Consider the following 24,465-nt stretch of genomic DNA (forward strand, 5'->3'; position numbering starts at 1 on the left):
TGAGGCTTTCCCCTTCCATAAGACTCACCCTTCCATGACCCATTCCCTCAGGGGCCATCAGCTGAGCCCTTAACACCCTCTTCTATGATGGTGACACCTGTTACACATGCTTCCTGGAGCTACAGTGCCAAGGCATTCATCTAGAAGCACTTTCTACATGCCAAAGACATGAACATCAGAGACAGGACAGAGTCAGCATGTTTTTTTTGTTTTTTGAGTTGGAGTCTCACTCTGTCACCCAGACTGGAGGGCAGTGGTCGCTCCCGGCCACCACAGCCTTGACCTGCTGGGCTCCGGCGTTCCTTCCACCTCAGCCTTCCGAGTAGCCAGAACTACAGGCGTGTGCTACCACGCCCGGCTGATTTTTTGATTTATTGTAAAGATGAGGTCTTGCTGCCCAGGCGGGTCTCGAACCCGCGGGCTCAGGCAATCCACTCACCTCAGCCTCCCAAAAGCGCAGGATTACAGCCTGAGCCACCAAGCCCGGCTGAGTTAGCATATTTAAGAGCAAAAGAGCACTCCTGGAGCAGCAGATCATACCTGTTCCTGGTAGCTTGGGCTTCATTATGTCTTCCTAATAAGGCTGCAAGGTTGAAGTGCTCAGCACTTAGTAGGTGTGCAGCACATCCGGCTTGTGTTTCTCCTCCTGCCACCACCCTGGCAAGCCCAGAAGGCAGGCACAGCTCTGTTTCTCATCTTATATCCTCGTCTGGGAGCCAGGATGCCAAGCTCTAGTCCTGCCTTGACACTAAGAGACCTTGGGCAAGTCATTCCCCTAGCCTGGCCTTAGTTTCCCACTGTAACACAAGCAGGGTTGGGTGGTCATCAAGGGCCCTTCATGCTGCAAGTCTCTGGTCCCAGGAGTTCCCCACTATCCCTGAAGAGATGGGAGCAGGGTCAGCCAAAGGAGCATCTTAGTTTAGGTTCTTTCCTCACAGTACCTGGGAAGTTTATTTAGAAGAGATCCCAGAAAGCAGAAGTGAGGGGACAGGGAGGGAGAGACTAGAAGAAGAAAAAGTCCACTGTAAAGTGAATGTCAAAGCTACGGGTATAGGCAATAGGGATAGGGGCATTTTTCTGGGGTCTCTGAAAGTGTGCACGTGCTTCCCAGAACCGTCCCTTGAAAGGCAGAGCTGGAGCATGCACCCACCGACTCCCACTCCCCACTGGCTGGGATCTGTCCTCTTCCACATCTCCAGGCTATGTTTGAAAAAGGGCAGTGGAGCTGCATAGGTTAGAGAAAGCTCTGGGGGAGGAAGCAGGAGGATGCGTGGAGCACTCCCAGGGGGCTGAAGCGGGGAAAGTCAGAATCGTCCAACACAGGTGCCATTGGAGCTAGAGGTGGGCCCAGGAAACAGCTGTGACAGGCATGTGTAGACCCATGCTCCTGTCTCCAGGTCCTGAGCCACTCCATGCCCCAGAAAGACCATCTCATGAACATCTATGTGATAAGCCAGGCACAGCGCTAAACATCAGGCAAATACCTGAAAACAAACTGTCCACTCCTGTGACCTGAATGAGTCTCTTCTCTGCTCCATTGCTTTATCTCCCCAAAGAGGATGAGAATCCCTGCCTTCGGGGAGGCTGAAGATATCTGCAGGGGCATTGAATGACCCGCCAATGCTTTGCACTTGCATCATCATGGCAAGGTAGGGACATGCCTTTCCCTGGAGAAGTGGTCTGACAGATCGCAGGCACCCTGTAGGTATGGGAAATTCCTAGTCACCCAGACACCCCTGAGAATCGGGCAGCACTAGGAGGCATTAGGCTGCTGTGACAGCCATGGGCCTTGGAATCAAGATGTGAGTTCATGGCCCAGCTCTGTCCCTATGCTGGGTGACTTTACAAAGGTCATTTTTTCTCTCTGCCAAGGGTCATGTGCTGCACATTGGGCTGGGTTGAGAATGCAAAGAGACAGCATCCATAAAGCACCAGACACACAGTAGGCCAGCCGTCAGTGCCTCTGTGGGCCACCCTGCCTGAGGACCTTGGCGTGTCTGCATTTGAGATCTCATAGAGCCAGGATATTGTCTTTCCTCCAAAGCTCCCACCCCCTTCTCAGGATGGGGAGCAGCACAGCCCCCGGGCCAGGTGTCGGGGTGAGAGTGGGGGTGGGCCAGCAGCAGCCCTGGAAATGTTCAAGCTTTATGGTCCCCCAGCAGGTCTCTGTTCTCCTCCACTAGCTCAGCCCCAGCCCTCTGAGGAGCCCTGAGCTTAAGGGAACCAGGTGCCTTCACTAAAAACAGGGAATCTACAAATAAAGGGTGATTTTGCAAGGGAGTGTGGTGTGTTCTTGGGGGCTCCAGGAAGTTTTACAGGCCCAGACACAGAGCAAAGGCATTCGAGGGCCATACAGCAGTCCCAGGCCCTGCAGACTGGCCAGAGCCCAGGGCCGTGGGCAGGGATGGTGAGGGAAAGGCCTTCCTCAGGCTTCTCACCAGTCTTAAACTGCGGCCTTGGCAGTCCCTGCTCTGGGGGCACTTCTCTGCACATTGATGGGGGGGTGTCGGCTCTCTAGGAATCAGTTCACACAGACAGACAGACGTTACAAGCGGCCCTATATGCACAGGGGCAGGCTTATCTTTAAAGGGACTTTATCTGATCCTGGATATGGTGTGGGCAAAGCACGTGGGAGCCCTGGGTGTGGACAACCCAAATCCCTACTCTCCAGGCACTCCCAGAAATGTGGTCCCTTTCTCTGTCTCTTACGATGCAAATGTGGAAATTTGCAGCATCAGGAAAGCCCGTAGACTGGCTTAAAAATTCACCTGTAAATCTTCCATTTTTGCTACACCACATGGCACATTCAAAATTCAACATGTGTGAGAATATGTCTACCACCAAATGCAATGCAAACAGGCAATGTCAGCAAGAACCAAAAGCCCAGTATGTCACAAGTAGGTCCTAGAAACCAGCTTTGATAAGCGATATTTCAGTGCCATGGGCCTTTGGAGTATTGGCTGTTGGATATCAGCCTGGAGCACCCACAGAACTGAGCCCAGTGCCTGGTGTCAGCCCAGCTCGACCAGGCAGACTGTGACCAAGCTCACTTTCCAAGGCACTATGGGGCATGTAAAAATGGAGGTGCAAGGCCTCAGGGGCTTCCCAAACCACAGCAAGTATAAACTAGAGAAACTTTTTGAAAGCCCCAAATTTAAAACCACTAAGCTGGGAATTGTTCACATTTCAGAAAGTCCATATTTCACCTCAGGGTCCTTTAAGCCAAGGCATTTAAAGTGGGAATGAAATAGGGGTGGGAGTGCGTGTGAAATAATGTAAACCAAAAAAGACACTTACAGGAGTGTGTGGTGTGGTTGTAACTGTGTGAAAGTTCCTGCACACAGGCACAGGCTGGACTGGCTCTGGAAAGGATACAAGGTTCCACGTGCCCTCTCTCCTTTCAGTGCTGCCGCACTATTTTCAGAGTGGCATCACTTGATTTTTTTTTTTTTTTCTTATTTTGTTTGTTTGGTAGGTTGTGTATTCAAGAAATTGGAGTTGTGTCTGGGTGTGGTGGCTTATGCCTATAATCCTAGCACTTTTGGAAACTGAGGCTGGAGAACTACTTGAGCCCAGGGGTTCGAGACCAGCCTGGACAACATAGTAAGACCTCATCTCTACAAAAAGCACAAAAATTAGCCAGGTGTAGTGGTGCATGCCTGTTGTCCCAGCTACTGGGGAAGCTGACATGAGAGGATTGTTTGAGATCAGGAGGTTGAGGCTATGATGAACCAGGATCACACCACTGCACTGCCTGGGTGACAGAGTGAGATCCCAACTCAAGAGAGAGGGAGAAAGTGAGAGAGGAAGGAAGGAAGGAAGGAAGGAAGGAAGGAAGGAAGGAAGGAAAGAAAGAAAGAAAGAAAGAAAGAAAGAAAGAAAGAAAGAAAGAAAGAAAGAAAAGAGAAGTGATAGTTAAAATGACCTCAAACAGACATAGGTACCAAATTCAATGTTTTCCAATCAAATGAATTATAAGTTCCTGAGAACAGCATTCAAGGCTGTCCCTAGTTCCCCCTTGTTGCCCACACTCCTGGCATATCCTCCACCTTCCCATCAAACCAGCCCCTCCCTGACTCATCAGGCGCCTTCTGACCTCCAGGCTTTTACCTCTGCTGCTCTGTCCCTGGGAGTCACCTTCACTCACCACTTCTCTACCTGTGCAGCCTTTCTCATCCTTCCTGAAAGCTCTCCTGATCCCTTACCTGGATGGAGTGCCCCACAGCCACCCTCTGGAACCCCAAACATCACATCAGTCACTTGTTGAAAGTGTTCTCCCCAGCCTGCTACTAGCCTTAGGCACGTAGCCACTGCAGGCATCTTGCTGAGCCACTGGTTAGCAGCCCCAGACCCCAGCACAGAGCTTGCTCAGCAAGTTCTCAGCTTAATGTTTTCAGGGGATTTTGCCCATCAGTACAGGATAAATCCCCCCATCTCAGGCCCAGGACAAACTTGGATAAACATACTTTTTTTTTTTTTTTTTTTTGAGTTGGAGTCTCACTCTGTCGCCCAGACTGGAGTGCAGTGGCCGCTCCTGGCCACCGCAGCCTCGACCTGCTGGGCTCCGGCGATCCTTCAGCCTCAGCCTTCCGAGTAGCCGGAATTACAGGCGCGCGCTACCATGCCCGGCTGATTTTTTGATTTATTGTAGAGAGGAGGTCTCGCCTGCCCAGGCGGGTCTGAAACCCACGGGCTCAGGCAATCCACTCACCTCAGCCTCCCAAAGGTGCGGGATTACCGGATGAGCCACTGAACCCGGCTTACAAACATACTTTTTACCCCAATCCAAATGAATTTCCACATGTTAGTGACTTTTTTCCTCTACAGGATAAACAAATTTAGTCTTTTGTGATATCTCAAATACTTTTTTTTTAAAACCACACAAATGTTTTATTTAACAGTGGCAGACCATGACCATCCCTGAGAGTCGACCCTAACCTCCAGGATCAAGTTCAGCCCAGCCCAAGCTCAGTGCAGCCTCTGAGCCTCTCGCTCAGACTCCAACAGGGTGAGTATGTCGCCCTTGTGCACCGTGCCTTTCACGTTGCGGATGATGGAGCGGCTCGTGTCGTCCATGAACTCCACGAGCACCTGTGTGCACTGTCCCTGCAAGCCGGTCCTGCCCAGAACTTTGGTGACCCTGGCCAACTTGATAGGCTGCACACAGCTCGTGTCCATGATGGCAGCACGGCAGCAGTCGGATGGAAAATACATTTATTTTTTAAGAGTTAGAGTCGCTGGGCGCAGTGGCTCAAGCCTGTAATCCCAGCAATTTGAGAGACCGAGGTGAGAAGGTTGCCCAAGTCCAGATGTTTGAGACCAACCTGAGCAACTTGGTGAGAACTCGTCTCTACAATAAATCAAAAAAATGTTTTGGGTGTGGTGGCGCATGCCTGTAGTTCCAGCTACTTGGAAAGCTGAGGCGGAAGGATTGCCTGAGACCAGCAGGTCAAGACTATGGTGTCCGTCAGTGTGCCACTGCACTCCAGCCCGGCCAACAGAGTGAGACTACAACTCAAGAAAATAAAATAAAAGGGTCAGAGTCTTCCTCTGTTGACCAGGACAGAGTGCAGTGTCACAATGACAGTTCACTGCAGCCTCAACCTCCTGGGTTCAAGTGATCCTCTCACCTCAGCCTCCCTGAGTAGCTAGGATTACAGACATACACTACCATACCTGATGAATTTTTTTTTCCTGTAGAGATAGGGTCTTGCTACGTTACCCAGGCTGATCAAATACATTTTTAAAGGACGACTCCAAATAGTATGTCTTCAAAAACAAAAACTAAGGAAAAACGCGTAAAATACTTCTGTTAGTCCGACTGAAGCAGCATCAACAAACAACCATACCGCTGACCTCTTTCTTCTCTCCTTGATGCTGGAATACCCAGCCACAGCACCCGGAGCAAACACACGCTGCTTTCCATGCTCAGAAACCTGGGAACCCAGTCTTGGCCAACACACAGCAGGAGCATCTCACCTTTGCAAAGGGGCCCTTCCCAGGTCTCCACGCCCTGCTCTCCCTCCTACCCGCTCTCTTTCCAGCATGCACATCTGGTTTCCCTTCAGCACAAGTTTCACAATGGACAGATTTTGCACTTCAAGGATTTATGGTTCCTGCAACCCCTCCTTGCTTTTGATATGATTCCATTATGTGCTTAAAATCTGGGCCGCGCTCTTGGCTCCGGGGAGCTGTTTATGACAATTCTTTTATGGCCTTAAATCGCTCACCGTTAAGAACCTGGTTGTGTTCAGAAGCAATGACTAGTTGCTAAGATAGAAAATCGCAACATAGCTCAGACGATTGCTTGAAAAGTTTCTTCCTAGAAGATTAATTAAGGCTAGTGCTCGCCTGGCAGGTAAATCCTCTGAGCAACGCCTCTGACCCTGTTCTGCTCTGTTCATCGGCTGCTGGAGAAACTAATTTAAAACCAAACCCAGCCGGGTTCGGTGGCTCAGCCTGTAATCCCGCGCCTTTGGGAGGCTGAGGTGAGTGGATTGCCGGAGCCCGCGGGTTCGAGACCCGCCTGGGCAGGTGAGACCTCATCTCTACATTAAATAAAAAAATTAGCAGGGCGTGGTAGCACACGCCTGTAGTTCCAGCTACTTGGAAGGCTGAGCGGAAGGATCGCCGGAGTCCAGCAGGTCGAGGCTGCGGTGGCCAGGAGCGACCACTGCACTCCATTCTGGGCAACAGAGTGAGACTCCAACTCAAAAAAATAAAAATAAAATAATAAATAAATAAATAAATAAAACCAAACCCAGACCGGGCGCAGTGTCTCACGCCTATAATCCCAGTACTTTGGGAGGCCGAGGCGAGAGGATTGCCTGAGCCTACGAGTTCAAGACCAGCCCAGGCAATTTGGCAAGACCTCATCTCTACAACAAACCCCCAAATTATCTGGGTATGTATGGTGGCATGTGCCTGTAGTTCCAGCTACTTGGAAGGCCGAGACAGAAGGATCACCTGAGCCCAGCAGGTCGAGGCTGCACTCCAGCCTGGGTGACAGAATGAGACTCTGACTCAAAAAAATAAAAAATAAATAAAAGTAAACCCAGTTACTTCCTCCTGTTCACTGTGGTAGAGACGCCACTGAAAGAAGGGCTGGAAAAAAAAAATACCAACACCACAAATTCTCCCTCTGGATAACTAATGCCATTGAGAACCATTATTCTCTTCCATCTCTGCATTACACTTTTCAGAAGGCAAAGAATTTCAGGACTCAGGAGCCAACCTGTTTATCTTCAACCTTTGGCCAAGGGCATCCCTTGACCAAGGTTCTTTTTGCCTCCCAACTCCCTCTCTGCCATCCCTCTTTTCCCTCAACAGCCAGAGATCTTCCTATAAGGCAACAGCTAATCACAGCACCCCCTGCTTGAAATGGATCCTTGTAATTCAGGTGATAAAGCCCAGACTTCTCAGCTGCCCAGGGACACACATGAGTGCTAATCTGTATATTCAGCCTTATGTCCTCTCCTCTGCCATGACTCCCGCCTTCGCTCATAGTGCTTGGTCAGCATCCTGGAGCTTTCTTGACCTTCCCCATCCCAGAGCAGTTGTTTAAGCTGTTGCCTCCTCCTGGAATATCCTCTTCGGTGCCTGGAGGATGAATGCCCACTTTGCCCTGCAAGAGTGCCCAGCCTTCCTCTCCCCATCCTCTGCCCTTGGCAGCCCCTGGGAACTCTGTGTCTATGTGTCTGAGGTCACTGCAGAAGCTTCCTGGAAACACCCCTAGAAAGAGGGTGGCTCAAGACCATGTCACCATCCTCTGGTTCTGAATGTAGGGTTGCCAGTTAAAACACAGGCTACCCAGTTACTTTTTCATTTCAGATAAGCAACAAATAGTTTTTAGTGTAAGTATGCCCCAAATACTACGTGGGCATCCTGTGTTTTTGTTTGCTAAATCTGACAACCCTACCTGGTTGGGAACTCTGGGACCCTCCAGGAAGAGCTGAGGACCAGGTGGCAGCAATTTGTGGAGAGGAAGGTAGTGCTGAGGCCCGGGCAAAAGGTGGGGCATGTCCCCCCGACCCTCCTCCTGGATGATTGCTCCTGGGAGGCGGCATACGGCTGTGCAGAGCAAGACTCCAGAACCAGCCTGCCTGGATTTGAATTTCAGCTCTGCCATTTGCTAGTTACCTTGGTCAAGATAACTAGCTTTTCCATGCCTCAGTTTCCCCATCTGTAAAATGGGAATAACTGACTTTATGTGGTTACAAGAATTAAATAAATTAATATTTGCGCAGTACTTAGAGCTGTCCTTAACACATAGTAAGTGCTATGCCCACATTTCCTTTTTTTTTTTTTTTTTTTGAATTGGAGTCTCACTCCATTGACCAAGCTGAAGTGCAGTGGCACACTCACGGACACTTCAGCATTGACCTTCCACCTAGGCCTTCCAAGTAACCAGAACCACAGGCTCGCATTACTGCACCCAGCTAATTTTTTTTTGATTTATTGTAGAGAGGGGGTCCCCCCAAGTTGCCCAGGCTGATCTCAAACTCGCGGGCTCAGGCAATCCATACCTGCTTTTTATAGATGAGGAAGCAGAAGCACAGAGCGGTAGTCTAGGATTGTGACCCAGGAAGGATTCCATAACTCACTCGACTGTAGTAAACCATGACCCACATTATTTCACCATCATTCACACATTCATTCCTTTATTAAGCATCTACTGTGTGCCAGTGCTCATGCAGGGGCACTGGAGTAAACAGGAAAGACACAGAGCAACCCCCTGCCTGTGGGGCCCATGGACTGATGGGGAAGACCTTGAAGGAGCCTTTGTAAGTATGAGGAGAGGTACTGAAAAGAAAAGAGGCCGTGGGCCCCACAGACTGCAGGGTAGTCTCCCACCCTGGAATGAGACGAGGGAGGCAGTGGGTGCAGTCAAGGAGGGCGTCCCTGTGAAATTACATCTTCGCAGATTTGGGAAGGTAAACAGGAACAGACAGCCTGGCCAAAGGGCAAGGGAAGAGCCTACCTGACAGAACAGACAGCCAGCAAAGGCCTTGAGCTGAGAAGCAACTTGGAGTATTCAAGAAGCTGAAGAATTGAAGGTGTGGCTAGAGGCAGGGTAGGGAGTGGGCTGTAGTGCAGGCCAGCAAAAGGGGGCAGAACCCAGGACCCAGGGGTTAGGAGACATGGCCCAATGGGGTCCGCCCAGAGCCCTATGACCCTGCTGCAAACATGGAGCAGGGCTGGCTGGAGAAGCAAGACGAGGCTGGGTGAGGCCGGCTGGGGGCGCTGACAAGCTGTACCAAGCAGAAAAAGACTGTTCTAATGAGGGGTCCTGGGCCCTCACCATGAGACTCACTTGAGCCAAGGACTCTACCTATCTGTGGTGCCAGCTGCACAGCACAGGTGCCTGTCACCCATCATCTGGGTTTTTCCCAGTGGAGTTTGGTCTTCCCAGGGCCTCATGATGATTGCTCCTGAACTTCTGTTACAATAAGAACATGTCCAACGTCCCACCACTCAAAGAGAATGATGCTTGTATCTCTTTCTTGCCATCCTTTCTACAGAGGTTGTAGTTTCACATACTTGGAATCACAGTGTTTACTATGCAAGCTTGTGTTTTTTTCTACATGCTGCACAAGCAATTACTTCATGGACCATGATCATGTGTCTTCACACCAGCACAATATCTCATGTAGATCTTTCATTGTTTATTTAATCCCCCATTGTTGGGCATTTAGGTTAACTATGTTTAGCAAGGAATGTCTTTGCATGTGGCATATGGCATTTCTCTGCTATCAGAGTTTTAAATAGATTTTTTGAGCGACTAATGGGGTGGAATGGTTTACTTTAAATACTCTGGATATCGCATAAGTATGATTTACCAAAATCTTGTACCAATAGACAGTCCCACCAGTGGTGCTTAAGTGCTGTTTCCTCACTTTACCATGATCAGCACTGGATATTGCTATAAAATAATTCATTCCTCATTGAGTGGAACCAAGACCAAAATGCCATGATACTGCAGTATCAATGTGCTTTTCCTTGATTGCTAATGAGAATGCACGTTCATTTATGAATTAGCTAATAGTTGCTTTTCTTTTTCACCTGAATTGTCCTTTGCTCATTTATATGTCAGTGCTACATTTGAAAATACTTTGCCTGTGTTCCTAATATTGTAAAGATGCTTGTCTGCAGGAGGGTGTTGTGAAATAAATAAATGGTGGCATAATGCTACTCATTGGTCTGCCATATATGCTACTAACTTTTTCTCCCACGCTTGGGGGGATCCTGCTGCGCCTCCAGTTGCCCATCTGAGTGGCAGAGCCCCGCTGCTGCCTCAAGGCTGCCTTAAGCCTCGTTCAACACTGCCCGGCTGCCCCTGTGTCATTTCCTCTGGGCTTAAGTTGCTCCAGAACCCCCAGATTGTCCTAATGTGAAGAACAAACCCAGGAGTTGTTCCTGGGGAACCTTGGCCCTTCCTCTTCCTCCAAGTCAGAGCAAGGCCCAGGAAGGGGGTCAGCATGCAGAACTGTAGCCAGAGGAGAAGCGGCAGAGGAGGCAGCTGGCCACTGGGTGACACTCGAGAGAGGCCTATAGACCTCCAGGCATAGCGAGGGCTGGAAAGTGGGGACCCGCCAGGCTTGGACTGACAGCCATCAGCCATGCTACGTGGAAGCAGGTTATTTGGGGTGACCCACCATGTCATGAGTGGTGGCAGGGCCAGGATCCTAGGATCATACTCTAGCCTAAGCAGCTAGTTACGAGACACAGACGCAGAAGGCTTGGCTGACATTAATGCATTAGGTAACCTTGTACACAATCACACAATCATTTCTGAGCCTCAGTTTCCTTGTATGTACAATGAGGGCCAGAGAGGGTCTCAGACATTACCAGTTCTGGATTCTAGGATTCCTGTACTGTCAGGAAAGTAAAAAGACAAACTCCCCTTCTGAGAGATCAGCTGTGAAAAGAACTAAGTGGGTGAGGGTAGGAACTGGCCTGTCTCCCATCTCCCAGGACAAGAAATCAGCCTCAACCAGCCAAGACTTCTCAGCAAACCTAGGAGGCAGTGTCCAGACACCTGTGGGATCTTCTGGAAAGCCACACCTCTGGTAGCATCACCTCCTCCTCCCAGCAACTTCTTTTCCAAAACAAACGCCTTGGGAGGAACCAGGCTTCCTGGAAATGTGGCCATCCCTACCCATTCCTTACACGCATGGGAGCGCACACGTGCATACACACGCAATTCTGTAGTCTACACAGCCTGGACTCAGCAGCGCTCTTTCTCACACCCCTGGGTTTTTGCCCGAAGCATGTTTCACATACTCCGCAGAGAGGAGGTGAAGGTCTGCTGTGTGCCAGGCAAGACACACAGAGACCCACAGGCAGATTCAACCACAATGTACCCCGAATAAAAGTGAAAGTGGTACAACTTGAGGTTGTTGTACATACAATGAATGAAATATAAAGTAAAATAGGTGGAGACATAGACAGTGACTGCTGTTGGGGTGCTCATGTGACCAGGTTGGAATCCAGTGAGAAGAGGGTTGCCTGTCCACCCTGGGAAGGAGCGCTTCAGGCAGAGGGACCAACAAGCGCAGAGACCCCCACATGGGAGCAGGCTTAGATGTGGAGGGATAAGATCAGACAGTGTGGCCAGAGCACAGCCCAAGGGAGCATGGCAGATGATGGCTACGATGGGTGAGCATGGCTAGGTACTTGGCTGGGACTCTGGGTGACAGCAGGAGCCCGCGAAGGGCTTAGAGCAGGGATTTCCTCCAGGAGATCACGGTGTGAGCAGCAGGGACCGTGAAGGGGCAGGAGTGGCCTTCCCACCTTGCTCACTGGTTAACTCCTTCTCATCCTTCATATCAACTCAGTGGCCCCTTCCTCCAGGAAGCCGTTCCCACCTCCGGGAAGCCAAGTAGTCAGATCCTAGGATGCGGCTCCTGGCACCAGCTTCCTCCAGCACACCTCCCCATGTGGGACTTTAACATTCATCTCTTTGGCTGATGTCTGACTTGCTCACCAGACTCTGAGCTCCTGGGGGACAGGCCCACATCTGCCTCTGCTCACCTTAAACTCCCAGTACCTTGCACAGAGCCTGGCACAATAAATGGGTGCTCAATAAATGTGAACCGAAGAGATAAGCAAATCTCCAGGATCTCAGCAAATTTTCCACTCCCTCAAGGTGTGGTGTCTTGATTACACTTCCTCCCTCCTCTGTGTATCCCACACCTTGTGTCTACCCCCTTCTGTAGAACCCTTCTGTAGAACCTGTGGGTGTGAGGTGCCTATGGCTGTTGGCACTTCACACCCATACCTGTGCACACACATGCATGCACATAGCCGGCTGTGCTCCAGAAGGCAGGGTGTGTGGCTTGTCCTTTGCTGTACCCCAGTGGACCTCCTTGAACCAGGCGGTGCCTCTGTGCAAAGAAAACTTAACCCATGCCCACTTACCCTCAAAAGACCCCCATGCCAGGCATAGTGGGTCACACCTGTAATCTTAGAACTTTGGGAGACTGAAGCAGGAGGATTGCTTAAGCCCAGGAGTTCGAGACCAGCCTGGGTAACATAGTGAGACCTCATCTCTACCAAAAAAATCAAAAAATTAGCCTGGCATAGTGGCACCTACTTGTAGTCTCAGCTAGTTGGGAAGGCTGAGGCAGAAGGATTGTCTGAGTCCAGGAGGTCAAGGCTGTGGTGAGCCATGTTTGTGCCACTGCACTCCAACCTAGGCAACAGAATGAGCCCAACTCAAAAAAAAAAAAAAAAAAAAGACCCCAGCTTGGGATCACTAGAGAGTCTACACCCTGAAAGTATGTCAGAGGTTAAGCCCCCTCCTTTGCCCCATTGGGCAGCATCCTACACAGACCCATGGCAGCAGGGCTGTACCTTCCCCTATTCCACAGCTCCAGAAAAGCACACACACACAAGGGGTCACCTCTGCTTGCAAAGACACAGCAGCTGCCTTCTGCAAGCCAGAGATCAGCATACACAGACCAAGAAAAACTACTGGGGATAAAAAGCCGGAGCCTCTGACCTCTGGTCTTGTCTAGGAAGGTGGGAAAATTTGGTTAGTATTCTAGGACCAACTACCTTTTCCTATAAAAACTTGGTGCCCGTGATCCTTGGTGCTGTTAGACTCCACTTAATCAATCAGCACATTATTTAAATAAATATGTTAGAAATAAAACTGTGTTAATAAAAAAATAATATTTTACATGCTCTAGAAAAGCTTGGTAATCAAGAAATTCCTTTTGCAGGATAAAATGTATTACACTTTTTGGGGAGTGCAAGTAGCAGTTTGTAGTAAAAGTCTTAAAACAGGCAAGTCTCATGATCTAATATTTCTATTTCTGAGACCTAATCCACCTTATTAAAAGCCACCCCAAAATTGAGCTGTAAGAAAATTTGTCACACAGCACTTTGTCAGAGCATATGGTTGAAAACAGTCCAAACATCAAGCAGGGAGTTGTCAGTTAATTATGGCACATCTGTACAATGAAGTAGTCTACATCCAAAACAAAGATGACAATAGCAGGCACGTATTGAACACTTACTGTGTTCTGAGGACCACATTAAAAGCTTTACATGCATCATCTCATTGAATTCTGCCCACGCTCTGGGTATCATTATCATCTTCATCTCCCAGATGAGAAAACCAATACCTAAAAGAGTATATTCATTTGCCCAAAGTCAGACCCAGGCAGTAGCTAGGGTTCACACCCAGGCAGTAGCTAGGAGTCACACCCAGGCAGTAGCTAGGAGTCACACCCAGGCAGTAGCTAGGAGTCACAGTCAGGCAGTAACTAGGAAGGAGTTACATCCAGATAATAGCTAGGATTCTTACCCAGGCAGTAGCTAGGATTCACACACAGGCAGTTTAACTCCAGATACCAACCTCTTAGTCATTCTACCACACAGCCTCAAATGATGCCATTAAAAGAGATAGAGTAAAAGCAAGATTAGCCACATGGAATGGTGTCCGTGATATGCTGATAGGTACAACAAGCAGATTATTAAACATGCAGCCTGACCCCATTCGCGTGCACACACACAAAGCAAAGGAAAAGGGAATGGAAGCTAACATAGCTAGCATTTTGGTATAGATCTCTGAGTCGGTGGAATTGCTTGGGTTTTTTTTTTTAATGTTTTCTTCTGCTTGTGTTTTCTGATTTTTCTATAAAAAATGTGCTGTCTCTATAGTAAGAAAAAATAATTTTAGAGTTCAAAAATTAACAGAGATGTCAAATATCATGCCCTGGCATTCAGCTTCGCATAAATGCAAATGTCTGACTGTCAACCTTGCTTTAAGGATAAACATGACAGCACACATAGGCTCTGCTTGTTCGTTTGGCTCTGCTTCCCTTTGAGGCATCAAAGGCTCTCCAATTGGGAAGAGACAACACAGATTCTTCTTATTCCACCCCTCAGCAGACTGCCCCTCACCCACTCCAGAACACCCTCTGGGCACAGGGAGCTGTCCGGCTGAAACACAGGGCTGGGCAAGCTCTGGCCTGAGAGCCAAGCCCAGGGACCCCACAACCCTGAGAGACCCCATCCCCTGGCTGTGAGTCTCTCAAGACAGCACTTCACCACAAAGTGAAACGCCCAGGGACAGGAGTCCCAATTCTGCAGCCACATATACCAGGGATCCTCCTGCCCTACTCACCTGTGCCTCCTGGCTCTGTGACGTTGGGCAAGTTATTTCTTATCTCTGAGAATGTTTCCAATGCCTCAAATAAAGAAATTAAAAGTACTAACTTGGAAGAAAAGTACAACCAGAATCAAAAAATAATATTATATATACATACCAAAGGTGCCCAAAAAAAGTATACACACTTTAAGCAATGTTAAGAGATTGCAATCAGAAGTGTCTGGATGCTGGTGGTAACTCCTCTGAGTACCTCTTATCATCGCAGAAATTAAACTTGACTTGTATTCATATTATTGAATATTATAATTTTTTTTTTTAGTTGGAGTCTCACTCTGTCACCCAGACTGGAGTGCAGCGGCCGCTCCCGGCCACCGCAGCGTCGACCTGCTGGGCTCTGGAGATCCTTCCGCCTCAGCCTTCCAAGTAGCTGGAACTACAGGCACACGCTACCACACCCGGCTAAGTTTTTGATTTATTGTAGAGATGAGGTCTCGGCCCAGGCGGGTCTCGAACCCGCGGGCTCAGGCAATCCACTCACCTCAGCCTCCCAAGCACGGGATTACAGGCTGAGCCACCAAGCCCGGCTGAATATTATAATTTTAATGCAGTTTTTTCCTTTCTTAAAATGTGTTTACATATTTTTGGCACCCTCTGTATATATGCATCTATGTATATGTATATATACAAGGGAGGACGGAAAAAAACAGAATTATGTTTTGGAGTGTGGGCCCCTTGTAGTACACTTAGAATTTGTTCCTCTAGATCAGATGGCCAACTGAAGTTTCTATCTGGAAGTTTTGAGAAGATTGTGTCACAATTAGCAGAGGAAACATACCCACTGTGGCATGATGGGTGTCTTATAACACAAAACTGCCCACACAGCGCTGAGTGTCCAGCAGTTCTTAACCAAAACCAGCATGATCCCCATGCCCCACCCTCTCTATTCATTCCATGTCATCCTCGAATGACTTTTTTTTTGGTTCCCTGGATGAAAAAAAAATCCTCAAAGAGAAAGGTTTTGCTGATGTGTAAGAGGTGAAACAAACAACAACAACAAAAATGGGAGAAACACTGAAAGGCATGAAAATTAATGAGTTCAAAAACTGTTTTGAACAGTGGAAAAAGTATCTCAATAGACATATTGCATCAAATGGAGAGTACTTTGAAGGTGACTGAAGTTTAAACATGTAAAAATAAATACACAATTTTAAATAAATATATTGGTATAAATTTATATATTTATACATATATGTATAAACATATAGATAAATTATACATCGTGACAATGCCATAAGTAACATTTCCTGGGTACTGACTGCAGGTCCGGCATCCTGTTATAACAGCCTTCTATATGCATGATCTGCTGTCGTCCTCACCGCCACCCTGTGACAAGTACCGTGACTACCTGCACTTTACAGAGGATGAGATCAAGGCTTAGAGTGGTGGGGTCACTTGTGCAGGTAAGCAGTGGGACCCACACCCCTACACCTGGCACAGTGGCAGGACCTGCACAGTTACCACCATCATCACTCCCTGCGGGGCTCTGCCTGACTTTAGAGATTACAGTGACAGTGAGGAGTGTCCCCTGACTCTCCCCACCCCCCCCATCCACTTCAGGGAGCCTTCCTTGGGAGTCCCTAAACTCCCCCACCCACACACTCTCTTTGAGTCAGTTCCAGCAGCCGCAGGCAATGGTTCTGTGGCTGCATAACCTATGGCAAGCCCCTGTCCAGACCTGGCCTTATGCTCCAGCCACCAGGGCTGCTGGCCCAACGGGGACCGCCCACGCCTTAGGGGTTAGGCCTGCCGGCACTCAGCTTGGCCTCTGCCCCAAAACCCGTTCTTCTCCGAGGAATTGGGCCCCAGGCCTGGGTCTCCCAGCGGCTCAGAACAGTTGGTCCGCCCGGGCAGAGAGGGAACCACGCGAGTCAGAAAAGCAGGGCCCTTCGGAAGCCTCCTCGCCGCCTGGACGCCCACAGGCAGAGCGGGGCACTGGAAGAATGTAAGCGTGTGGAGGAGGCGCGCTCCGGGCGCGGGAGGGTGGCGGATGTGAGTGTGTGAGCGTGTCCGTGTGCGCGCGTGGCTCCGGGCGTGCGCCGCGGCGATTGCCGTCCGTCCCGGGGCGGGCGGCGGGCGGGCTGGGAAGGTCTCCTCCCCCCACCACATTGAGAAATCTCAGTGAGTCACCGAGTGGTTCTGCATATTAATGAGCTCTCTCGCTGCGAGGGCAGGAGCGGATTTAAAAGAGGCCAGGGCGGGCGGAGGGAGGCTGTGGAGAGAGCGCGGAGCCAGCGCAGAGCGCAGCGCACAGCGACAACCAGCCCCGAGCACCCACCGACGGCGCCGCCGTGCCCGTCGAGCCGACCGAGCCAGCCGAGCCCGCACGCTCCGAGCCGAGAGAGCCGAGGCGGGCGGCGTCTCCGGGTCGGCGCCTTCCCCGCGTCCCTGCTCCCGCGCCGCGCCCCTGCGACCAGCATGAGGCTCCTGGCGGCCGCGCTGCTCCTGCTGCTCCTGGCGCTGTGCGCCGCGCGCCTGGACGGTGAGTGCGGGGAAGTCCCCTTGCCACCGCCCCGTCCCGGCCCGGGGAACCCGAGCGCCAACTTCGAGGCATCCTAGGATCCCGTGTTCTGGGCGGGCACCCGGGGCGGAAAAAGGGCAGGCGAGTCCTCGCGCGACTCAGCGGCCCCGCGCGCTCTCCCGCAGGGTCCAAGTGCAAGTGCTCCCGGAAGGGGCCCAAGATCCGCTACAGCGACGTGAAGAAGCTGGAAGTGAAGCCAAAGTACCCGCACTGCGAGGAGAAGATGGTTATGTGAGTTCTCGCCCCTCGCCTTGGGCGTGTGCGCGCTACTCTTAACTGGGTGCTGGGGTGCAGCCCGGAGCCGGGTCGGGCTGAGAGACATTTCTCACTGCCTTTGTCAAAGCCTTGGCGAAGCCTTTGTAACTGCCCAGCGAGTCCTCAGGACGCTGGCGCGACAGTCTGGAAGACAGTCGGGAAAGGGGGTCACTGTCCCGTGCTCCGAAACGGCATCTCCGAGTTCATCCTCACTAGGGTTCAGAGGGGTGGATGAGCACTGTGCCAGGGGCCATCGAGGGTTAAACGGCTCCTGGATGCCCTCTTAGAACGCCTAGACGGAAATCACCGAGAACGCACTCACACCCAGACCTTGGGCATGCTGCCTCGCTGTCACCGGAGTGCAAACATTCTCTTAAATCCTGACTCTCCCTTCAGAGTCGTTTGCCTGTCAGACGCCAGTGGCCGGCCGGTTTCTGGCTGCCGGAGATTTCGTTTTGACAATGCTCCTGCCCTTCCCTCACCAGCTGTGTGTCCTTGTGGGTCCCCATCCCGAGCAGACCTGTGGAAAGTGCTCTGCTGGGGTTAACACGCCACATGGCCCGAGCCCTGCTTGGTGGGGATGCGGGGAATGTTGGAAAAACTGGGGCAGAGTGAGAGAACACCGAGTTTCCTTGTGCCTCTGCCTTCCCAATTAACCGCTTGAGGCCAGCGCCGCCGCTGCCCCATCAATACGCACTTGGCCAGGAAGGGAGCCCTTGGCAAAGCAGCTACCAAATATTTGCCACGGACCATTGGCCCCTCTTCTCCTCCCCCAGAAACAGGATGCACTTTATTCTCAGTCTGGGCAAGTGCCTTCCACCGGCTGGCCCAGAGGCCTTCACACAGTGTCTGTGAAAGCAGGGCACACTCCTGCCCGGCATCCACATTCCCCCGCCTAGGGACTGCACAATCAGGCAGAAAGTTAGGGGAATTTGGAAAGCCACTGGGCCTGAGCTGACCCCACCGCCTTCCTTCATAGGCACCTAAATTAACCTCCCGGCCCCTACTTCTTGCCTTGCAGACCCAGTCCAAAAAGCTGCCCGGGGATCCTTTTTGGTGGGAGAGAGAGTCAAGTGGGCTGGGAGAGGCACTCCAAGCCCCTCGGAGCTTCCAGGTTGGGGCTGAGAATGACGGGGGCCTTGCAAGTTAAATTTCACTCATCTAAGAGCTGAAAAGTACTCAATATACCAAGCGAGTTCCTGAGGCCTTGCAGGGGAAGAAAGGAGGGTAAGGGATGCAGCGGTATCTCAAAAGGACAGAGCCCTCAATCAGTAGGCTTGCTCTTTTCCTGCCTAATCTTATCCGAATATAGAGGAAAACTGCAACCAGCAAGTGCATGAGAAGGCTTTATGCAGTCTTGTGAAAACTTGCAGGGGCCTCAGGAGACCAGCACAGTCACCCTCTCCTAAGCCTCCATCCTACCCCAGAGCCTCCCTTCCCACCCCTGAAGGACTAGAGGCTCCTCTTCCCTCCCAAGATCCTAGGACTCTCTAGATCAGATGAGGGGCCAGCACTTTTCGCCAAACCAGGTTTTTTTTTGCCACAAAGCCTGAACAAAAGCAAGTTTTCCAGCTCACCCTGAGTCACCCAGAAATCTCTGCCGAGGCTGGGGGTGGGGGCAGGGGAAGGGGCAGGGTGAAGCAGTCTGCTTTGCAAGTGGTAGTTCTTGCACCCAGAAGGATCCAGGAGAGTCCAGATCCAAGAAAGGGCAGTTTGCGTCATTTGTCCACTGAGCACTCACCAAAACCCTCAGCACCCCAGAACTGCTGAGGAGAGGGTCACGGGACTCAGAATTTCTGACTGTTGCTGGGGTCATAAATCCTCATGTCTGCACTCCACAAGCGATTTTCATAATCCCAGCATTATGACGTGCATTTGCGCACCGGGTAGGAGGGCTGAGCGTCCCTTCCTGCTCTCCCTGACCTTCAGGATTTGGGATGCTTCGCGGCACGCTGACCTAACTGAGACGAGGGTTTTTCTCAGACACTGCCACGTCCTTTCCTTCAGCACAAAGGCAGCCTGGAGGCAGAAAGAAAAAAGCATTCACTGAATTCCTGCAGGGTGATCGGGTGCCAGGCCAGGCGGGTGGGACACGACCCAAGCTCACTGTGAAGCCTGGCTCATGCTCAGGACCTGGAGAAGTCACCTGTATTACAGAAGGGCCCAGTCAAGACAGGCCCCATCACCTGGCATTAGCCGGTCCCTACCCCTGGGGGCTTATGCCCTAGTAGGGATCTCAGACACTGCAAACACTGGGAAGGAAACAGGTTACCTCCATTCTTGTGGCAAGATCTGACCTTCTCTCTCCATCAGCTGGGAGACTGGGGTCATGGCAGCCTTGCTCCTTCCAGAACTGGTCCCAAAAGCCCTGTCACTTTAAATTTGGTAATTCGTGGTAATCAGCTCCTTCTCTCCCATGTTCCCACTCTTTCCATCTCGCTTCCAGCCTCTCTCTTTGCCCCCAAGCCCATTCCAGCACCACAGTCTCTCAGTGTCCTAGTGCGGCCTGGGGCCACCCTCAGGCCACACAAGGGATTGTGATTCAGGCTTCTCACCCCTCCGCCCCACCTCACTTCATTTCAGCATCACCACCAAGAGTGTGTCCAGGTACCGAGGCCAGGAGCACTGCCTGCACCCCAAGCTGCAGAGCACCAAGCGGTTCATCAAGTGGTACAACGCCTGGAATGAGAAGCGCAGGTACACTCACCCTCCCTTGCCTTCTTTCCCACCTTCCCCCAGGCCCAGCTGCAGCTCTCAGGGTGGACAGAGACCCCCCCACACACACACACACCAGGTCATCTAACCCCATCTAATATATGAACACCCACCACAACATGCACAGCAAGCAGATGCGCAGATACTGCTTACACACCCTTGGAGATGAGGAACTCACCACCTAACAAAACAAGCCATGCTTCTCTTATACAGTTGTAAACACCACAGGTTTATCCTTTTTTGGACTAAAGTCTAACTATTTTATAATCTTCATTCCTCTTCTTATTTAAGTCACTGAAGTTGTCAAGTGGCTGGGTGAGCACCTGGCATGGCTGTCTCCTGTGGCTCTTATGGAGTGAAATGTGACCACTGAAGAGACTAACCGTTAACTATGAAGCTGTGGTATATCCACGAGATGATGATGATGATCCTTACCAGTGACATAATCTTCTCCCTAAGGTGTCCCACCCCCTTGCTGCCCAGAAACCTGATTAACTCCCTCTTTCGCAGGTTCCAGATGGGACCTTAGCTTTGATCCTTTAAAATCAAGCCACTCTTCACCCAGGGCGGGCAGCAGTGGTGAGATGACCAGTGCCCTGGGCCAGACCCCTGTGATCCTTAGACTCTGTTTCCCCATAATCAGAAGTTGTTTTCCCAGCTCTGGTCCCCAGGGTCCCATGCCTGTCCTCAGAGCCACTTCCTGGCTCCCTGGACCATGTGAAGGCAAGCCTGTCCTGGAATAGGTCCATGGCTCAAATGCACAGGGCCTGTTTACACCTTTACCTGCCTAGCATGATCAGGGAAGCACTTGCACACATGTGCACACACGCATGTACACGCACACACACACGTGCGCTCATGCAGATGACTTCCCCAAGAGCTGGTGCCAGCACCTCCTCCTGCAGAAGCGGAAACCAAGGCTAAGTCAGAGTGAGTAGTGACTTTCCTGGGAGCACAGGGCAAAGCCACAGCAGGAAACTAGGCCTCCCAGTGCCACTGGTCCCCTCCCCAGGGTGAAAGGTGCAGCCACAGTGGGTGGCCGCACTGCCCTTCCTGTCATCTGGCCCAGCTGTGCTACCCTGCGCTTGGTCCTATAACCAGCTCTCCCATGGCCGACACTCGGGCCCAACCCCTGTACCTGGACCTTTTTTTTGCTGCCTCCAAAACTGCCTCGTCTGCAGTTGCTTGAAATAGAAAGTGATGAGAACAAGCGATTATTTTCTGTAAGTCTGATGGGATTGAAGCCCTCTATCTGGTCAGGTCAGACAGCTCATGTGGCAAAATCAGGACTTGCCCTGTCTACTCTCTGTCACCCTCCAGGCCCTGTGTCATCAAAAGTAGAGCAAGGATAACCCCAGGGCCAGCCCGTGGAAGAGGCTGAGGACACCCTGAACTGACTGCAGGGGGAGGGGGAGATACACACACTTTTTGCATTCCTTGGCCTTCCCCCTCCCCTGGGCTGCAGCTTGGAAGAAGAGGAGGTACCCGTGAGTCTAAATGTGGCCCTGCTCTTTTTAATTTCTGCAAAATCCCACATGGAGCGCAACGAGTCTCTCAGTTACCAGGCCTTCCCGAGGGCCTGATAACTCATTACAAGAAGAGTTCATCCCTCTTTCTTGGAGTCTCAGGTGTCCTGGGGAAGGAAGCAGAAGGCCCTGGTCCTTCTTACCTTCCTGCCCCATAAAAGGTTGAAAATGTCTTAATGAATGAAGAATGGAGACAAACTGTTTGAAGTCCTCTTTGCAGAGAGAAAGAGAGCGAGCGAGCACTGAACTTAGGGTAAGGGAAGAAGAGCACATGCTCCCAGGTGCATGGGGGCCACATAAGGAAGCTCCAAGCACCTCGGAGACCAGAGCTTCCAGCAGCCCAGGAAGCAACCACATCAGGCATTTCATTTCAATGCATAATTAGGTGGGCTCACTGAGAAATCAGGAACACAGCAGAGGGAGTGTCCGAGTGTCCGTGTGAGTATGAAGTGTGGCCCTAAGGCAGCCACAGGGCAGAATTAGAAGGAAGTAAAAGACCTAAATGGGCAGGGAGCGGTGGCTCGCGCCTATAATCCTAGCACTCCTGGAGGCCAGGGTAGAAGGATTGCTTGAGCCCAGGAGTTCAAGACCAGTCTAGGCAACATAGAGAGACCTTGTCTCTACAAAAAAACTTTAAAAATTAGCCGAGTCTGGTGATGTGCTCCTGTAGTCCCAGCTACTCAGGAGGCTGAGGCAGGAGGATCTCTTGAGCCCAAGAAGTCAAGGCTGTGCTGAGCTGTGATCATATCACTGCACTCCAGCCTGGGCAACAGGGTGAGACCTCAACTAAAAAAAAAAAAAACCCAAAACCTAAGTAGAGACATCTTGGAGGGTGTAGGGTGAGGGAAAATGTGGGCTTGTGAACACACACTGACCTGATAACCAGTAGAAATAAGGCAATGTCACCCAAAGGAGGGACCCAGGGGCAGAGGCCTCCTCCACCATGGCCTCAGCCCCGTCAGCCACCTCTTCTGTCTTCAGGCAGCAGCTTCTAGAAGTGGCATTTTTCTGGAGGACATGCATTCCTTGGGCCAAAGACAAAGAAAGATCCAAGCCTAAGCCAAGCGAGAGAATGCCAGCCCTCCCCAACTATTTTCCCTAAGAAGAGTGACTGAGTACTGATGAGGATAAAACAAGGGGGAACAGCCCGCCATGCTAGACAGACTTCACTTCCACACTAGCGGCAGTGGTCACTGGCAAATCTCAAGTCTGTGGTGCCTCCGTTTCCTCATATGGAAAGAGGGTCTGCTCCATAGGGCTTTGAAGGTAAAACGAGATTGCAGAGGTAGAAGATGGCTAGAAAGGACAAAGCCAGACTTGTGTAAGATTTGTGGTCCCCGAGATCACATCTTCAGAGGAGGCTCTCCCACTTTCCTTGGGCTCCTGCTGTCCTGGGAGAAGGGCACTACCCGAGGACATAAAGCCACTCAGCCAACAACTTGTGCATCGCCTGCCTCGTGTCCTGAGCCACTTACACGTGTGTTTTCTCTTCCCAGGGTCTACGAAGAATAGGGCGAAAAATCTGGGATAGGAAGACTCCAGATCGGTTGGGTGACCTGAGTAGAGGACTTTGCAGATTTTCAAAAAACCCTTTCTTTCTCACAGGCGTAAGACGCAAATTCTATATTGTTACGAAGCACTTTTTACCAAGGGTCAGTTTTTACATTTTATAGCTGTGTGTGAAAGGCTTCCAGATGTGAGACCCATCTCTCTTGTGCTCCAGACTTCATCACAGGCTGCTTTTTACTGAAAAGGGGGAAAACTCATGCCTTTCCTTTACAAAAAAAAATGCTTTTTTGTATTTGTCCATACATCACTACACATCTGAGCTTTATAAGCGCCTGGGAGGAACAGTGAGCTTGGTGGAGACATTTCATTGCAGTGCTGTTCCGTTCCTAGCTTGGGAAGCTTCCGCTCGGAGGTCCTGGCGCCTCGGCACAGCTGCCACTGGCTCTCCTGGGCTTGTGGCAGGTCACAGCCTCAGTGTGACTCCACAGTGTCTCCGTAGCTGGGCAAGCAGGAGCAGGTCTCCCTGCATCTGTTCTCTGAGGAACTCCAGTTTGGTTGCCAGAAAAAAATGTCTTTCATTCCCCCCTGGTTAATTTTTACACACTCTAGGAAACATGGCCAAGATCCTGTGATGGTGAGGCAAACGACCCTTGAAGAAAGTGTGGGGTCTTTTCTCCCAACCTGAGAGTTTTTGAAAGGGTCACAGCTTTAGCATTTAATGCTTTGGAAGCGTGTGAAGTCCCCAATGCTGTTAGCAAAAACCTTAGGAGGAAACTTAAAAATATATGAATACATGCACAGTACACAGCTACAGACACACATTCTATTGACAGGGGAAAACCTTCAAACCGTGTTTCTCTCCCCGACCACAACGGAACATGCAGTACTGAAGCAATATGCGTGTGACTCCCCACGTGATTCTTCGATGTTAAGCAGTGCAGTCCTCTTCTGAAAGCTAAGATGACCGTGCACCCTGCCCTGTGTACTCTTAAGAATGCCCCCACAGCCCCCCCAGTATACACTGCATTGTACTGCTGTGTTATATGCTATGTACGTGTCCGAAACCATTAGCTTGCATGCAGGTTTCGTATTGTTTCTAAGACAAAAAGAAAAGCAATAAAATATATTTGAAATGTACCGAAATTCTAGACTGCTGGCATTTTTTTCTATTCAATCAAGCTAGGGCAACAATAAAATGTTTACCATGAGCCGGGCTCAGTGGCTCAGCCTGTAATCCCACGCCTTTGGGAGGCTGAGGTGAG

General features: G+C 50.7%; 1 protein-coding gene and 1 pseudogene across 1 annotated transcript; one reads left to right on the forward strand and one right to left on the reverse strand.

The window, feature by feature from the left end:
* Nucleotides 1-4,968: 4,968 nt before the first annotated feature.
* LOC103269210 lies at nucleotides 4,969-5,178 on the reverse strand (annotated as a pseudogene).
* Nucleotides 5,179-16,827: 11,649 nt separating this feature from the next.
* Nucleotides 16,828-24,346, forward strand: CXCL14 (C-X-C motif chemokine ligand 14). Its single transcript, XM_008066788.1, has 4 exons — nucleotides 16,828-17,159; nucleotides 17,324-17,429; nucleotides 20,037-20,150; nucleotides 23,191-24,346. Exons 1-4 carry the CDS (start codon nucleotides 17,096-17,098, stop codon nucleotides 23,204-23,206), a joined length of 300 nt encoding a protein of 99 aa, XP_008064979.1. The 5' UTR covers nucleotides 16,828-17,095; the 3' UTR covers nucleotides 23,207-24,346.
* Nucleotides 24,347-24,465: the final 119 nt, after the last annotated feature.

Source organism: Carlito syrichta, unplaced genomic scaffold (assembly GCF_000164805.1).
Source record: "Carlito syrichta isolate Samal-C Ts95f unplaced genomic scaffold, Tarsius_syrichta-2.0.1 Scaffold309108, whole genome shotgun sequence".
In the NCBI taxonomy this organism is placed as follows: Eukaryota; Metazoa; Chordata; class Mammalia; order Primates; family Tarsiidae; genus Carlito; species Carlito syrichta.

What these genes read in the sequence shown, in the direction of transcription:
- CXCL14 (XM_008066788.1), top strand. Translation starts at nt 17,096, where the DNA reads ATGAGGCTCCTGGCGGCCGCGCTGCTCCTGCTGCTCCTGGCGCTGTGC. An exon ending in GTGCGCCGCGCGCCTGGACG is followed by an intron (nt 17,160 to 17,323) that starts GTGAGTGCGGGG and finishes GCTCTCCCGCAG; the next exon opens with GGTCCAAGTGCAAGTGCTCC. An exon ending in TGCGAGGAGAAGATGGTTAT is followed by an intron (nt 17,430 to 20,036) that starts GTGAGTTCTCGC and finishes ACTTCATTTCAG; the next exon opens with CATCACCACCAAGAGTGTGT.